The following is a 14,973-nucleotide window of genomic DNA, read 5'->3' as shown; positions in this document are numbered from 1 at the left end:
GCTTAATGAAAAGTAACGCGTCACTGATTACAGTTTTATTTGGCCTCTATGTAAAAAGCTCCTGTTAATTTACCATCGCGCTCCCTCTGTGCGTTCGTATTTGCCACGGCTGAATGATTTGGTTATACCAGCCTTGCCTTTCTGCACACACGATTTGTCCCTTCCTCTCACTCCTCTGTGCTGCCGTATGTCTCTTTCTCTCGAAAGAAAGGCCGTTTGGTTTAGAGGCCTAATCTTCATGCTAAATTCATCAGATGGTGAGGCTGTCTCCTATGGTTATTTCTTTGCTTATTTCTATCATGACTGACTCCATATGCAAGGTAAATGGGGTTAAAGAAAGTGGATTTTTTGTTGTTTTTCTTCTAATAAGGGCGTTTATATAGCGATGTTTATTCCATCCAAAAGGGGATCTCAATTGTTGGCTCTTTTCCCATTAAAATTCATCACTAAAGCCCTCCTCCCCTCTCTCTCACAGGACAGACAGAGTCCCCCGAGAGCTCCACTTTCGCCATTACTGTCAAGTACCCTTGACTCCTTTTCTTTTTGCCCTTTTATCTACAACAACTAATTTGAGTTCCTTTGCCCTTTTCACTTCTAGACGACGTGAGAACCTCTCACATAAAAAAGGAAGAAAAAGAAAAAAAAAACATTTACACTTCCCAGAAGGGGAGTCAGGATCCAGTTTTCATTTTTATTTTATTTTTCCTGTATGGGAGCCTGCCTCTTAAAAACAGAGGTGTCGAGGGGGCAGAACCTCACTTTAAACGGCTTGCTTAAGGCTCCAAATCCAACAGGGGGCTACCACGTGCACTAGAATCATAGCACGAAACGTGGTTAACGTATGATTTTTTTTTCTTTCTTTCTTCGTTCAGTATAATAACAATTATCTTGATGTTTAAAATGTCTGTATGGAAATCAGTGGGGTAAAAATGTAAAGTATTTGTTTGGGGCAAAGTATTTGAGTGGTGGTTGTTACAGGTTGAGCCTCTCAGGGCGCCATTCTTCTGTTTCCTCACAAGCAACCAAAATACACACCCTACTCTCTGGTCAACTCACATTAAAACTGTATTTTCAAAAGCTTCTATTTGGTTTAGAATCATCCAGCTAAGGTCTGACCGGTCTAAAGACATAAGATTTGGAACTACAGACCCCGCCGTGGCAAATAAGCATCAGAAACTTGTCGGGTACTGCCTATGGTGCCACAGGCATTTTCCTCCTGGGCAGGGAGAATATCACAATTAGAGAGTGCAAAAGGTTTTGCGGTGCCTGTTTCTACACCATACAATCCTCTAAACTCCTTAACTAAATATAACCATTACAAAACTAGTTATAGTTGATACATAAGACATGCATGTAAGACCAAACAAAAGTAATACAAATGAGGATTTACTTTGAGAAGGTAGGAGGAGGGTGTCCCAAATCAAATTGTCTTTAGGGCTCCATACAGCCTTGGACCGACTCTGCAGAACCTGAACACATTTTTTTTCCCCCTTCAAATGATTTCCTCTGTTTGAAGCTGGCGAATATCTTACCCTTTTGACAGCGCCACAGTGGATGATAAGCAGAACGGTTTCGATAATATTATCAGAGAGGGAAGAGAGGTGAGGGGGGGGAAATCAATAGCTTGACATGAAATATGACTGCAAACATCCCAATTACAGGCTGTTTAGAGGGAATTAATGAGGCAGATCTTAGCTACAGATATTGGCCTGTGATGTGCTTTGAGCTGCTTTATTTTCTAGCTGTCACTAAATAGAAATTGATGTTTTGTTTAAAAAAAAATGACAATAAAAGAAAGAAGGGTGTCTAAACTGGAGTGATCAAAAAAAAAAAAATAAATAAATAAATAAAAAAGGCAAGAGAACGTCTTGCGGGAAGAAGTCGTTTTTTTTCTAGGAACGAGCGTCTCCAGCTCCTGGACAGCAACCCTCAGCATTAACCCGACATGACAAGCTCTTCTTCAGAAAGCGACTGCTTTTATTTTCAGTGAACAAAGTTGAAACGCTCTCATTCACTTCTTCAGAGAGAGCAGTGCATACGTGAGACTTTTTTTTCTCCTTCTTTTTAATAGTGATTCTCATTTTCCGAGACTTAAATTATGCTCAATTAATATCATTTGCATGCTCATAGTTAAATAAATCTTGAAAAAAAAATCGCAAGCCAAACTCTTCCTTTTTTTTTTCTCACCAAGTTGTAAACTGTTAATTATACATTTTTTATTTAATCATGTGCGTGCGTTGGGTTAAAACAATCAAACCGATCCGGATGTTTTACGTCTGTAACAGTTTATGGATAGCAGGTAAAAAAAAAAAAAAAGAAATATAAAGGAATCGTTGAGACTTAACAGGCTTATCCCCCTCGTTGTTTTTTTTTTTTTTTTTTTAAGTCCCGAAACAAGTCTTTATTTGTGATTTGGTTACGTTAGGAGCAAAAAAGTTTGTTGATCGTTTTTGGGAAACTCATGGCACTGTCTTTGGGCGGGTCCTGGTGCTGCTGCTGCTGCTGCTGCTGCAAGGCCGCCGCGCTCCTCTCCGCCTCCAGAACGCTGCCTTTGGTGTTCGTGGTCCAGGAGACGGTGGTGTTGGTCAGTGCCTGGCTCAAAGTGCTGTGCCTGAACAGGGGGTCGTGGAAAACCCCGTCCACCCAGTTCCTCAGCGTGGTGACCGGCGAGTCCTGCCGGTTGTCCAGGCCGGTCACGGGGGAGGTGGCGGCGGGGGACGGGGTGAGCGAGGAGGGAGGCGCCTGGCACCGCAGCATGCAGGACGGGTATTCAGTCTGGTTCAGGGACGTCGCGGTCTGGGCCAAAGACCAGATCCGAGGCTTGCCGTCTAACAACTGGTGAGCCTGCTGCTGCTGCTGCTGCTGACTGTAGCACGACTTTGCCTGCTGTATGCTGTCCGGCTGGAAGTCCTCCGGGTTCGTTTTGAGGCAGGCTTTGCCCAAGTCCTGCTCCCCGCTGAGGGAGATCTTCAGAGACGCGTTCTTGAGGAGGTGATCGGCGGAGCAATCGGTGGTCGTCGACATGTGCGTGTTCATGTGGTATCGGTGCTTCATCTCGCACTCGGAGCTTTCGGACTCGAGCGTGTCAAAATCCTCCAGGTCGCTCAGCTGGAGTTCCTTATCAGCTCGACTTCTGGTGTCTGCAAGGATCAAGGATGGGAAAGGAGGAAGAAGCCATTTAGCAAAACGTGTTCAGTGTTCTACAGGAAAAGAGCCCAAAGTTATCCCCATAAATGTTGGATTTGTTTATTACAATAATCATTATAGGCCTTTCTATGTAATTTACATCTAATTGATTCAGTCTATTATTAAAAAAACATATATACATATATTTTAAAATTCTGTCAATAAGCAAAACACTAACAAGGTGTCAAGATCTGTGTCCCTCTATGATTTTTTTTTGTTTTGTTGCAAAAGTCTATATATTCAAGCTCTGTGGCTCATTATATGCTAATAACAGTCAACTGTTTTGCTTTTCAATAAATATTTTGCATGTGTCTAAATCATGGTGGTAAAGTGGCAAACATTTAGAGAGCAACTAACTTTGAAAGTGTATTTTTAATAGATAAATGCTTGCTGAGAACTTTACCTACAACATATAATATATATATATATATATATATATATATATATATATATATATATATATATATATATATATATATATATATATATATATATATATATATATATATATATATATATATTCCATTCTATCATTCCAAAGTGGGTATAAAGTTTAAATGTGCTTAAAATGTGCAGTTTAAATAAATAAAATGCTATAAACAAGCACACATCCCGTTCTGGTGTGTAAAGAAAACGATAATGTCTGCATTATGCTGTTTGCATGTACATGCAAAGGTCTTAATCTTAGGCGAGTATCTTCTTACTTATATATTTAATTTTATCATTTGAGCTTTATTGCAAACCTCTACCGAAGTGAAAAAAAAAAAAAAACACAACACATTTTTACATGCATTCACTAATCATCTTCCTTAGGTTTATTGTGCCAAGCAGCAAGGCATCTTGACACTAACCATCATCTGTATTCTCGCTTTTTATCTGCCCCTCCTGGGACCCCTCCTCATCTTCGTCATATCTCTTCTCCTCTGAGCCCTTGTTTCTGGGCGGCCACGTCATCTTGTTCTCCTTCTTCAGCCTCCTCCGGGCGTTCGCAAACCAGGTGGAGACCTGCGTCAGGGTCATCTTGGTGATGATGGCCAGCATGATTTTCTCCCCTTTGGTCGGGTACGGGTTCTTCCTGTGCTCTTGCAGCCAGGCCTTCAGGGTGCTGGTGGTCTCACGGGTGGCGTTCTTTCGCCTTGTCCCCCCATCCATAGAACCATATCTGTGAATAAGACGAATACAAGGAAAATCTGGACTGAGGAAGTGTTATACTTCTTGTAATATTTATCGCACAACAATTTCCTCATAGTTTGTCTTCAGAAAACCTTGAATTGCCCAGAAACGATGTACAACGACTTGAGAAGACTTTCCCGCTACTCTCATCTTAAAGAGATTTTTGCCTCAATTGCCTTTTATTTAATAGATAACATATAATAAGATATAGAGACGAGCAAACACAATGTACTGAGCCTTATATTTAAAAAAAAATAATAAAACAGCTTTCCAACAATGCAAATATAACATTGAATAAAATAACTGAAACTTTGTACCACAATGGCAAACATATGGAGATAAGCAAAACTAACATTTCCAAGCAAACTTCCTTGACAACATCAACACTAAAGTATGACAAAACTATTCTAATTAATATTGCAAACTGATTGATCTGCAACTCCTTCAAAGTATTTCCCCTTGAAACCATTCTTAGGGTAGCGTACGGACCTTCTCCTACATTTACCTCTTCCACAAATGCAAACCATAAACCTCCATTTAAAATGCATGGTGTTGATTTTCAGTCAGCAGTGGGCTGTAAAAACTCCCCTCATGGGAACCTTTTTATGAGGCATTTATTGCTCCGTCTGGCTTAGTGCAGGTCAAGCACTGCTAAGGGAATCAGGAAAAGAGGGCAAGTGTTCACCTTTCCCTTCCCCACGTTGTTCCCTTTCAGATAAAATAGACTGTAAAATTGCTTTATTGAGTGTAATGATGAGCCCTCAGGTAAAAGGCGGGTGCAGATATTGTGTTCGTCCTGTAGGCCTGCTTGTCCATCACTGTGCCATACAGAGAGCATATGGGCATTATTTGTTGTTTGAAAATCTATAATAAATTTGTACAGACAGTTTGTTTTGTGTGCTCCTTAACTTATGGTAAGAATGAATCAATGAACAGGCTGCATGTAAGGATTATGTCAAATGTCATTTTTCTGCAGAACTCTGAGGCTTTATCACAATACGTAGCCTCAAGAGGTCCCATCTGATCTAGTGGCGCAAAAGATTAAAATGGACATCTTCAGCATGAAGTTCTGTTAGTGCTTAACTGACTTCGGCTTTGATGGTTGTCCTGAAAGTAAATGAGCGAATGACGTATTCAAAGATCAGTTTGCATGTTATCCTATTTTTGATAAAAATCTTACATTTTACACTCTTAACGGGTTGAGGAGCACAGTTTTGTTTTTTCTAGCGAAACTTTGGATCAGAAGATAAATAGAAGTTGAGGTGGCTTTTCTCCAAAATCGACCTATAGTCTGTATTTTTGTTACCATAACTTTGTAGTCTTTCTTTCATTGTCGCCCTGACATTAGTAACTGACAATAATATCGCAGGACATCCTTTGAAATTTGTCCCAAACTATTTGAAAGCAGGCTGTTCCCATGGAAAGTGTGTGAAATAATTATTTGCGTAACTAATCACAATACTAACAGTACAAACACTACTATCTAAAAAGAATAAAAATAATAGAATAAACATACCTGTCATACTGATACTGTCCCAAGGTAGGATCGTAAGGGTAGTAAGCAGTTGCTTGGGTGATTCCCGCATGCGCAGAAGCTGCAGCATCTTTAGTATCAAATGTCCCCTGCAAACATATGAATGATAAAATAAGCACCTCAGTCCAGGTGGAACATCAATAAGGCTCAAATGATTACAGAAGTTGTTCAAGAGGCTGACCCCTGATTACAGGTGGAAAGAAGCAAATGAAACGAAAAAATCTAAACGAAGAAATAGTTTTTCTTTCAACTGTCTAAACCCAAACTTTAATAAACATTTCTTGATAAGCAAAGCAGAAAGAAGGGGCTTTAAGCTCTTTAGCTACTTTATAACAGCCCCCCCCCCCCCCCTCAAAACGTTGTCTATTTTTTTTTCTCCCTGGAATACTGCTGACACTGTTTTTGCCTTACTCAAAATAAATCAAAATACGAATCAGTTTGTTGGAACTTTGTGTCCATGCATTGCATCCATACTTTCGTGTGCTTAATAATATCTTTTAAGCTAATTTTGACAGTTCTGCTCTTTAATTCTCCAATTATTTTTTTGTGAATCACAGTAAAACTTTTCTTTTTTTTCCCCCAGCAGTATTCTCCGCAAGACAACATTGAATAAACTGAATGGAAAAGCAAAAGGAAAATATGCCTCTTTTTTTTTAATTACAAGAGTAAAGTCTTGGAGGGTAATCTAAGTGCCATTTGTGGGAGCAGGTCATTAAAGATGGAAAGAGAAAGCCCCGTTTAACTCTCAGCACCCCGCGGCTCCATTAATCAATGCCAAGAGGAAGACACAGAAGAAAGGCTTACCAGCGAGTAGAAAGCCGACGCGTCTGTGCCGTATGTAACGTAATTTCCATAGCCCTGACCGCCGGTGTAGGGGTTGCCGTACACGCCCAGCGCGGCGGCCGAGCTCAGTTCATGCCTCGCCGTGGCCAGAAGCCGGCTCTCATACACTGGACAGTAGACCGGTGTCTGCCCGGACGCCGCTACCCCGGAGTCGGCTATAGATCTACCCGTGGACTCGCAGCAAGTGGTTAGAGAGTTGGTTGTCATCAGGAACTAAGAGGAAACCAGAAGGGAAAAAATATATATATATAAAAGCCAATGTTATTTTTGGGCACTCTTTTTACTAACTGATCTTGAAGTTATGAACAGTTCTTTTTCAGATAAAAAAAAAAATCCTTCATGATTGAGGTCACAGTTTTTTTTTTCTTTTTACAAAAATGTGTTTTGAATTTGTTTAGGCATGGTACTTCTTTAAGGATAACCGCACAAATCATAAGTTGTGCATGTCAGTAAAAAAACAATAAAACAGCAAACTGGGATGGAAGTGTTTGCGTAAAGGTGCCCAAAAGAAGCAGCAGCTATACGCTCGTCTTGATTCGGATGAAACACGTGTCTTTAACAAACACATCTTGTTTTTCCCCCCTATCGCCGTTCTGTGATACCCAAAAGTAATGCCCAAATGATTTTTTATGGCTCAGAGCCAAAGCCAAACAGCAGCTGGCTTGTGGGGCTGCGTGTGCCGAACAAGTTGGCACGCGTGTTCCAGCGCAGATAAACATATCGTTGACATTACAGACGGGCTATTATCTTACAGAAATCAGTGAATGGGAGGTCGAGGGGGTCTCGGTGGAATCTGGTTACCTCTCGTTTTACCCTCTTTTTTCTCCCTCCTCCGCTAGAAAAAAAACCACAGGTATCACTGGCTGCAACGCAATACCTTTCCGATAGCCGAATCTTGTCTAAAAGTGCGTAAAAGCATCAGGGTTTAAATCAATAACGGAACGGCACGGTAAGAAAAAAAAAACACACAAAAAAACCCGAGCATCATCACCACCACAAAATGCGAAAAAGAAATAGCAAACTTACTTGTGGAGCAGACGAGTATGGATATCCAAATTGTGGATATGACATGGTAGAGAGGTCCCTCGGTATCCAGAAATAAAGCGAGACTGAAGGTCTCCACTCCTGCGCAGGCTGTGGCTCTGTTTCACTGCTCCAATTGATTGGCAAGCACAGGCTCCTAGGATGCTTATAGGGCGAAGCAGAGTAGCATGTTTAATTTGGGTAAAAAAAAAGCACCCCTTTAGGGTAAAAAAACCTAATAATAAAAAAATGATAATAATAATAAAAAAACACACAGTTCTTTCCTTTTAAAGTCAATTAGAAATAAATTAAAACGCCTGGAATAATCACTCTCTTGTCAGGTACATATTTTTGCCTTATAAAAAAGTAGTGTAAAGGATGTCAGCAGCAGAGGCAGGTTGTTTTAAACTGCGAGGATTCTGACGTCATAAGTTTCCCACTCAGAAAATAACCTGACTGTAACTTCAATATGCACTTTCTGTCTCACAATGACGACACAAAACAACAGCATGTAAGGGGAAACAACGTAACTGTTACATTGACATTAAATTGGATTCCCAATCAATCAATTAGGCCAATCAATGTCTTGAATGCACAGATGTATGTATCAATTTAAATGTATTAGGCCTGATCAAGTGCATTCTTATCATTCCCGCGCACTGACAGCAGGAATTACACGAGGAGCTCATTGATTTTTAATATTAAATTATCATACGAAGCAGAAAGTATTGAAAATTCATTTAAGCCTGAATGAGTGAACTCATCAAATCAATACATTATCTATCTATCTATCTATCTATCTATCTATCTATCTATCTATCTATCTATCTATCTATCTATCTATCTATCTATCTATCTATCTATCTATCTATCTATCTATCTATCTATCTATCTATCTATCTATCTATGTTTTAGTCGTGTCGCTGTCAAAGACAGTAACCAAACACCTACAAGCCACCAAAGTGCAAGGCTCGCAACCAGCCCACCACCGGTGCACGCTTCCTTGCTTGGAGAATCCCGGGCTGAGACATGTGGATAGCCCCGGGGGTCACTCCTCAAATTAATGATGATGTACTCCTCCTCCTTCTCCTCTTCTTTACCTCCTCTCTCCCTCCCTCCCTTTTGCTCTCCTCTCCAGCTGGATCTCTGCCTGCCGGTGACAGGTCGATTGAGAGTGATTGATGACTATCAGGGGGACCGGGGCCAACATAATAATATGATACCGGCACCTCACAATAATTGCTCGCTTTCATTTACAGATGAAAGTGGCAATAAAGGGGTTGTAAAGACAGGGAACGCTTGTGCATCAGCTCAGAAAACTTTTGTTTTGCCTCCTCTTCTATTTAAAAGATGTTTCGGGTGCCTTGGCGACGGGCGGGCTATATAAATTGTCAGTCCTCTCATTCATTTTGACAAATTGAATTATAGGGGGTGAGTACCTCCAAGCAAATGGCCGCATTAAAGCAGCGAACAGAGGGGGGTTAAAAGAGATCAGCCAGCCCTTTTTAATTTGCATTAACTCTAATGCCACCTTAACAACCCGTCGGAAGCGCTCAAGCATGCACTCACTCACACCTACCGCAAATGCAGCTTCATTTTGTCTTATTCATTTAGACTGGGGAAATAATCAGTGGGGTTAATGTGACACAGAGTGCATTAAGTGGGAGGCGGGGCCCAATTTATCCTAAACATCATACCCAACAGAGAAGCAACAGGGCCGGCGCAAAGTTGTGTGGGGCCTTAAGCAGGATTTTGATGGGGGGGGTCTTATTTTCCACGAAACCCAGGGGTGCCTTTGTAAAGGTTTTGAAGGAATGTTAAGAAGAGGGTCACTAATAATCTTTAAACTACACAACAAAATTGAAAGCCATAACAGAATTTTTTTTTCTTGCTTTCCACTCTGGGTAAACAAAAGGGGAAGAGAGGAAGAAATTAAAGAAGGGGAGGGGGGCAAAAAATCCCACTTGTTCGGTCAATAGTGCCAGTCAGCATTGTTACTCGTAATTTTACAGCTCTGCTTATTTTTCTGTTAAAAAAAATTATTTAGGATATTTTTTTGCTGGAATTATTTCTAGATTTGTTCTCACTCACTGTAAAAAAAAAAGCGAGGTAAACAAAATATCTTGGTTGTAGCTTAGTTAAAAACTCTTTTTACATTTGATTGTACTGTTGTCATAGACAAAAATGAGAGCTTTAAAAGAACATCTCAGTGCAAGTGACAGAAAATTCTTTAAGCAAAAATAAATAATTAAATCAATTATTATAAATACATCTTGTAACTTGATGAAAGTTGTGTTCTCTCATAAATCCTAAAAGAGGACTGCCCATTGCAGCCCCCTGTGCATCCCTGGTGGCCCCACTGGCTAAGTCCCAGGCATTTTTATAAATTTTGGACAGGGAAAACTTTATTTTTTTTTATTTCCAGAGCAAGCAAGGCAGTAAACCTTTCCTTTGTTAATTTCAAATAATTCTTGGGGCCTCCAACATCTATCTGGAGGCCCTAGGTATAGGTAACGTCTGTGTATCTCCAGCTGGCTTTGGGGCACAACTTAGAAGGTGTTGATTTTATTTTATTTTGTTCTGAAATCATATGACACACACCCTTTTCTTTATGTGCAGTTTATACTATCAAGGGTCTCTGGCTTTGTCCACTATTTGCATACACAGAATGAAGGAGGCATAGTCTAAAAGAACCATCTCCACTCCCTCCCCTCTGGTGTATACCTTTTCATTATCCACTGCGTTATCCACTGTTATCAGGGGCATATAATAAAATATTTAGGTGCACCAGTGTATGCTTTTAGACATAAAATGAAGGCGAAGGCAGGAGTTACTGTTTGTTTAGCGTTTAAAGATTAAAAGAGAAGCTTCAGCTTTTTTCCCTCCCTTGAACAGATGTGGACAAGATGGAAAGAAGGGATGCTTTCAGTGTAAATTGGAGCAAGTGAAGGATAAAATGTTTTTTCCCCCCATTTCAAGACATATAGGTTATCCTTTTTAGGCTGATTGCCTTTTCACTGGGCCTTTCCCCCCCTTACCAAAGAATTAGACATAATTTTGAACTGAGAAATTTCACCTTTTATAGGTAATATAGATGAATAGGCAGGTTGGAGATGGTCTTACTGCCTAGATTAGAATAGATAAGCGTTCTGCTGTGACCAAATGTAGGAGCATTTATCATGTTCAATGAGCAACATAAATCAGCTTACTTACCCTATTAGACTATATGGGTGCATTAAATGCTGGCAGTGTGTTAAAATAGGTGTTAAACAATCCTTTTTCCAGTTTCCAGTTATAGCTGTAGACAAATTAAAATTTAGGTCTCAGTGGTCTCATGGTCAAAATGTCCAAACTGTGATCTTAGATGCATTTTGAAATAAGGCAACTAATTTGCATCTCCTTTCCAACTGAAAGTCCCCAGGAACGTTGCAATCATGAAGGTGCCACATTCATGATAATCTGTCATTGATTAATGAGACACATAGGAGGCAACTGAGAGAGTGTTGTGTAGATGTTGCAGTGTGTGTATGGGTATGTGTTGGTGAGTTAAAGAACTATATAGTTAAGGCCAAAATTTTTATTTAGCTTTAGATTTAAAATAATGTCCATTCAATGAAGAAGTTTCTTGTTTATAGCAAACCAGACAGGTTTATTTCAAAGGAATAAAACATTGTAAAATAAGTTTAAATTTTGTCCCCCCGCCCCTACACACATACACACATTTTCTATCAGAATTTTATTTAAAAAATATAGATATGTCAGAAATTATTTGTGTCCTCCACAGTAATCTATGTAAAATCTTAATGTGAATAAAACTTTGTGTATAATTATACAATTTATCTTTGGTGATGAGCTCCAAGTCGTTAAGGTTGGAAAGGCTTCTTGTCATTACTCATTCATTAACTTCATCAACAGGTTCTCTATTAAATTCAAATCACGATTCTGGCTTTGCTTCCATCCGTCCATCCTTTTTCCAACACGTTTATCCCTGTTGGGATCGCGAGGGGTGCTGGTGCCTATCTCCAGCTGTCAATGGGCGAGAGGCGGGGTACACCCTGGACAGGTCGCTAGTCCATCACAGGGGCTTTGCTTCTTCAAAAGGTTAATATCTCTTCCAGCAATAAGAAACATGTTGGCAAAATTAAAGAAAGATTACATCTGAATTGGCGTATGAATAAATTGGGGCTAAACTGTATGAAACATATTTTTGATACAAAGATGCCACAACCAGGGCAGATTTTAAGGAGCATATGAGCCCCTGGGCTAGAGCCAGTTTTGGTACTCTACTTAGGCAAGTGTGCTTATCACAATTCATTGATAGTTAAGTATACATAACCGCTACCATTTTTAGGCCTTGACAAAAATTAAAATTTGTCCAAAACAAATTTCACAAATCTTTATTATTGTAGCATAATTTCAAAAAAAAAAAAAATTGTAATCCAAAAACAAACAAACAAACAAAAACTATAAAATACATTGTTTGTAATATCTCTGGTCTCTAAAAAAAAAAAAGCTAACACTTGGAGGTCAGCAAAAGCTCAGTAGTCCACACTATTGTCCCATTAAGGCCTCCCTGAAGTCCAGCCCAGGTTGCAACACATATTCCATGACATTTTATTTAGCAGATTTCACAGTGAGGCTACTCAACAAAAATCAGTAGTATAAGTGATGTGCCTGTTCAGTATTTAACAATGATCCTGTATAAAGGAGAGCAGCCCTTTATACGGGACCATGCTGCCCATTAAGATGTATTAGCTCAGAGATGGTTCACTACAGAGTTCCTCTTGTAAATGTGGATTGAATTCAGTTGAACTGAAATCAACTAAATGGAAATGATAATGAAAGAAATGGGCCAGCATGTTTTTAGAAGATGATAAAAAAAACATTATGAAACAGCAACAATAAAGAAATAGAAATAGCTTAAAATGAAATGTTAAAAAACATTTCATTCAACTTATCGTTGTCTTTTAGTCATTTATTTATTGTTAATTGTTATGTTGAATGTGCTGGACTGGTGAGCTGTCCAGGGTCTGCCCCGCCTCTCGCCCCCAATGACTGCTAGAGACAGCCAACCAGCCACCTTGTGACTCTACACAGGATAAGCGACTGAAGACGATGGATGGCTGTTTCTTTAATGTTACCTTTGTACTTCTTTTTTTAAGTTTGATTGGTCTTAGGGGAATATTTTTGTAAAGAATTCGTATATATTATTCTTCTAAATCTAAAGCATTTCCCAACTGGTTTATTACAATAATTAACATACTTTACCAGTAATTTAACATCTAATCTTTCAGTTTTTTTTATTTAAACCATACATAAGTATCTTATACAAAGTACAATTTTCTTCATAAGAAAACCACCAAAGGCGATCCCTGTGTAGGTTAAGTAAAAAACAGTGTTCATATTTTCTATCGTACTAGTTTACAAGATAAAGTCATTTTAAAGCTTTTTACATGGAACAGACTTCAGTCAGACCATTTGACTTAAATGAAATTATATGCAGTTCCAACACAGCATTTTTTATTCTATTTTCCATTGATACAGGTTAATTCTAAAAGTGGACAAAAAATTAAAATAATTAAGAAAAACTATGCATCAAATCTTGACATTTATTCAATTCCATCAACTTTCCTGACCATCCATGGGATAGCGGGAAAGATAAGAGATATCTCCAGTACAACCCGACTTGGAAAGGGTGGCCATATAGCTCAAGTAGCTGTAAGTTATGTTTGAATGTGAAAACATTTAAGACGCGCTCATTAACTGACATGTTCTAAACAATGTTGCAAAAACTAACCTGCAGCAGTGGGTGATAGACAGCATTTGAAAAGCATAATAATGATGGTCTGCACAGTAGTAAAGTAGTCAGTAGTAAATTTCTAGATGTTTGAACCAATGCAAAAAAATCTATTTTTAGGATGTAAACTGAGCGAGCAGTGAGACAAGAAAGTTGGCTCAATCGTGTGTGGTTCAGTGATAGTGCTGATGTCAACCTCTGGCATTTCTAACTCCCCAAAGTGGGTGAGCATCAGGTGAAAGAACTCAGTTGATTTTTGTTGCTGTTATGTTTTTAAGTCTCCTTATGTCTTTTTTGCCATACCTGATGTCAAGTAAAGATTTTTTTCTTGTTGACTCTTTTTCAATTAGTAGTATGTTCTAGTATCCTTTTTTGTGACAGTGCTAATGGTATTTTTTCTAACTTTTATAAAATGTATCTTTTTCTGCTCCACCTTGCATGCAGCCAGTGCTCCGATGCTACATTGTCTTGTGGTCCACTATCTCATGCATTATTTTTGAGTCAACAAGGTAGAAAACCAAGCTGACCTCAATAGACGAAGACAGCTGCACAGCCCAACTTGCTCTGTGACATGAAGCCCCGAGCAGCTTTCAGGCTTTTCAATAGATTCTGTGTTTCTCCTTTTGTAGTTGTTGAAACAACACTCACACATTCACACAGAATGCTTATCCAGCACAACATTAACCTATATACTGTCTTGTAGTCTTGGAGTCCAAATGGAATATTGATCTCCTCCGATCTTTCCAGAGTTAGTTTTTTTATTTGTTTTCTCAAACACAATGATTTTTGTTCCCACTTCCTTACTTTTGTCCCTAAAGCCCTAATGGTTTTTGCATAAGTTGGTTAGGAACCTGCACCACTTCAGGCACTTTGTAGAAAACTTAGGGCTGCCACTGAAAATGTCCTTGTGAGTACAAGCTAGTTCACAATATGACTCCATACTTTAAAATAGCTTATTTTAAGAGACTGTTTATTAGGCTAGCTAACTTACTTATTGCTACTAAAAGATTTCTCACACAGTTCTTAACTATTTTCCATCTGATCAAACATGAATGAGGTTTTACGATCATTTTTAAGATGAACCGTTTAACAAGTGCCACATTTTACTTACCATCAAAACAAATTTATAGAAAATCAAAATATACTGACTCATCAGCTTTTCACATATTGTCCTATGTATTTTATAATTGCTCATGTTATGCCAGAAAGCTGTTTGAATATAATTATTATTAATTATAATTTGGTATTATAATTTTTTTAATAATAGGTCATTCAAACTCAAATAGTAGCTATAACAATATATGGTTCAAATGGTGGTGATTCCAAGGCTATAAACTAGTAATGACTAAATACCACTAATGCATTTATTAATTAGCTGTTATGAACTAATTTATGCCAGAACAAAATTATCTGATCA

The 14,973-nt window shown here is 38.8% G+C and overlaps 1 protein-coding gene across 2 annotated transcripts; it reads right to left on the bottom strand.

The window, feature by feature from the left end:
- Window positions 1-2,364: 2,364 nt before the first annotated feature.
- Window positions 2,365-8,783, bottom strand: irx4a (iroquois homeobox 4a). 2 transcript variants are annotated; one of them, XM_021311015.2, is made up of 6 exons: window positions 8,711-8,783; window positions 7,763-7,924; window positions 6,698-6,949; window positions 5,876-5,982; window positions 4,038-4,348; window positions 2,365-3,140 (listed from the first exon to the last, which is right to left on the bottom strand). In XM_021311015.2, the coding sequence occupies exons 2-6, from the start codon at window positions 7,805-7,807 to the stop codon at window positions 2,422-2,424; spliced, it is 1,434 nt and encodes a 477-aa protein (XP_021166690.2). In that variant the 5' UTR covers window positions 7,808-7,924; window positions 8,711-8,783; the 3' UTR covers window positions 2,365-2,421. The 2 variants fall into 2 exon arrangements, with proteins under 2 accessions (XP_021166690.2, XP_035986587.1); XM_036130694.1 differs by lacking the exon at window positions 8,711-8,783 and having other exon boundaries at window positions 6,698-6,961; window positions 7,763-8,142.
- Between the last annotated feature and the right edge of the window lie 6,190 nt (window positions 8,784-14,973).

The sequence above is a fragment of the Fundulus heteroclitus genome, chromosome 3 (assembly GCF_011125445.2).
Source record: "Fundulus heteroclitus isolate FHET01 chromosome 3, MU-UCD_Fhet_4.1, whole genome shotgun sequence".
In the NCBI taxonomy this organism is placed as follows: domain Eukaryota; kingdom Metazoa; phylum Chordata; class Actinopteri; order Cyprinodontiformes; family Fundulidae; genus Fundulus; species Fundulus heteroclitus.
This window is presented reverse-complemented; position numbering and strand designations above follow the sequence as displayed.